Genomic DNA, 2,351 nt, shown 5'->3' with positions numbered 1-2,351 from the left:
TTTTAGCATATACTACTCGATCTCCCACTTAATTGGTCCAAATGAAAAGTGATAATGATCCATTATTGCGCTCTTCCCAGCTCAAACATATATAAACCATTATATACTATTCGACAACGTAACTAAATATTTTTATTTTATTTCATCAATATGATTAACAATTTTGTTGCCTGATCTTCACTCTTTCCCCCAATAATATAAGAAACGAATAAGCAGCGAAGAGATAAAAAAGCCGTTCGCAAAAGTATGTATGCTTTATACACTGCGTTTAATTAATTAGAATTCCACAATAATTAAGAAGCAACCAAATCCACTGCTGCAACATATATACATATTATTAATCTCTCGCTGTTGATGGAGAGATCCTAATTAATAATCTAATTATTAACCCATACATACATCTCATTATTAATCTAAATGATTAATTCATCTCTAATTATTATTCTTCAACGGGAACTCTCCATCCCATAATCTAACAACGTTGCCGTTAATCGCCGTTAAATCCTGCCACGTGTACCAACCGTTCTGGTTCTCTCCAACTCTCAACTTCAACAACCGTTCCCAACTCTCCCACCACTCCGACTCGCAGCCGCCGTGCCACTCCGTTAATAACTCCTGGTGGCTCTCGCGTGCCACGTCATCATCGTCCTCGTAATACACGGTAAACTTCCCTTTTGTGGGTCCGTCAACGTCAACGTTGGCAAAAACAAGAGTCGGGACAGACGGCGGGTCATCACGATCATCATGAGGTGGGTGGTGAGGGACGGCGTGAAGGTCCGTGAGGTGAGGAGAGTTAGCGGAGACACGAATCTTCCAGAAGCTTAGAGCAGCGGTTATAACGGCAAGCCATGTCCATAAGTTGTTGATAGCAAAGTAATTCAAAGTTAGAGCTTCCAGATTACCAGAATCTTCCAATAGGCTCATCATCTTCAACACGGGACCTCGAAATGGAATCTTCTCTTAAGATGCTCACTTAGCTTTGGGATTCAATTATGCTACTTACTATATTTATAGACACAACAATAAGCTAAGAGTGTCATCATCTTCTCTATTTTATGTGTCCAACAAAATTAAACCTTAATTAAATAATATTAAACATTTGTGTTTAGTTTACCTTCCACGGATACACATATACATTTATAGTTTTTTTTTTTTCTTATTATTCAAGTAGTGTTAGGGGCAGTAACTTTTGTGTTTTGTAACCATCAATTGGCCATTAATAATCTTTTTAATGGTGTGAGATTACATCCAATGGTGGGAGATCACTCAATTTTTTTTTTTATGGTTAAGTGTTGGCCGCAAAGCACAAAAATTGCTGACTCCCTAGACTTTTTCATTAATTAATTCTTCGCATATGCATGTTTAAGAGAAATATTAGGGCCAATATATTTGTTATTTGTATACATCAATTAATCATTAATAATAATCATCTAATAATAAAAAATTATTTTTTTTTTGCTAGCCAGATTTTGATAAAAATATTGTCTTCTTAGACTTTTTTCATGTTTAATTACTATTTCTATGATAATTTGACCCTTCATCGTAACAACCATTATATATTAATTAAAGTAAAAAATATTAAAAAATTATTAGAATTTAATATTTTTAATTATTAATTAATTATTAATATTTAAAAATATAAAATAAAATATGTTATTAAATTATTAAATTAAAGAAATTAAATTAATAATTAAAAATAATAATAAAAAATAATAACTATGCATGCTATATGAAGAGATGATTATTTATTTGAGTTTCCAAATTTTCATATAAGTAACAATGTAATCACTATATATATTATCCTTAAGCTTTTTAAGTAAAAGTGTTAAGGCTTGATTTTATGATTATCATCGTGTAAAGATATATAATTTTGATCATTGGATGATAGATTGTAGGGCTTGATTTTATTTAAAGTAAAAGTGTTATTTTTATTTAAAGTGTTGCTAAATAAATAAGTTACACTTTTTAAATAAGAATCATCATGAGAAGATATTTTTGGCATCTTCATTAGAGTAGTTGCCTTTTAAGTATATATAAGGTTAGTGGGGTGTAAGTGACGACCACTACTGGACCGTCAAAGCACCGTCCATTATCTCTAACTCAGAACTCTCCTCCATTTAAACACATAGAATAATCCCGTCCAAAAATAAAGAACGAGTGATAGAATAATTGTTCTAACCTGCTCTGATAAAAAAAAAAAAATAGGATACACGGTTTGTTTTATTATGGCAACAACCAAAGGAAGAGAAATTAAAAGGTTTTCAAATGGATATATGTTGCGGTATATATGAATAATGTTTTACTTTAAAAAAAACAAAAAAACTTTATGCACTCAAGATCATGTATTAAGA

General features: G+C 31.3%; 1 protein-coding gene across 1 annotated transcript; it reads right to left on the bottom strand.

Moving 5' to 3' along the window:
• Positions 1-245: 245 nt before the first annotated feature.
• Positions 246-1,157, bottom strand: LOC107638416 (uncharacterized). The gene has a single exon (XM_016341669.3). The coding sequence runs from the start codon at positions 925-927 to the stop codon at positions 433-435; it is 495 nt and encodes a 164-aa protein (XP_016197155.1). The 5' UTR covers positions 928-1,157; the 3' UTR covers positions 246-432.
• Between the last annotated feature and the right edge of the window lie 1,194 nt (positions 1,158-2,351).

The sequence above is a fragment of the Arachis ipaensis genome, chromosome B4 (assembly GCF_059453495.1).
Source record: "Arachis ipaensis isolate K30076 ecotype BB chromosome B4, ASM5945349v1, whole genome shotgun sequence".
NCBI classification, from domain to species: Eukaryota; Viridiplantae; Streptophyta; class Magnoliopsida; order Fabales; family Fabaceae; genus Arachis; species Arachis ipaensis.
This window is presented reverse-complemented; position numbering and strand designations above follow the sequence as displayed.

Coding starts and splice junctions, on each gene's coding strand:
- LOC107638416 (XM_016341669.3), bottom strand. CDS start 927: ATGATGAGCCTATTGGAAGATTCTGGTAATCTGGAAGCTCTAACTTTG.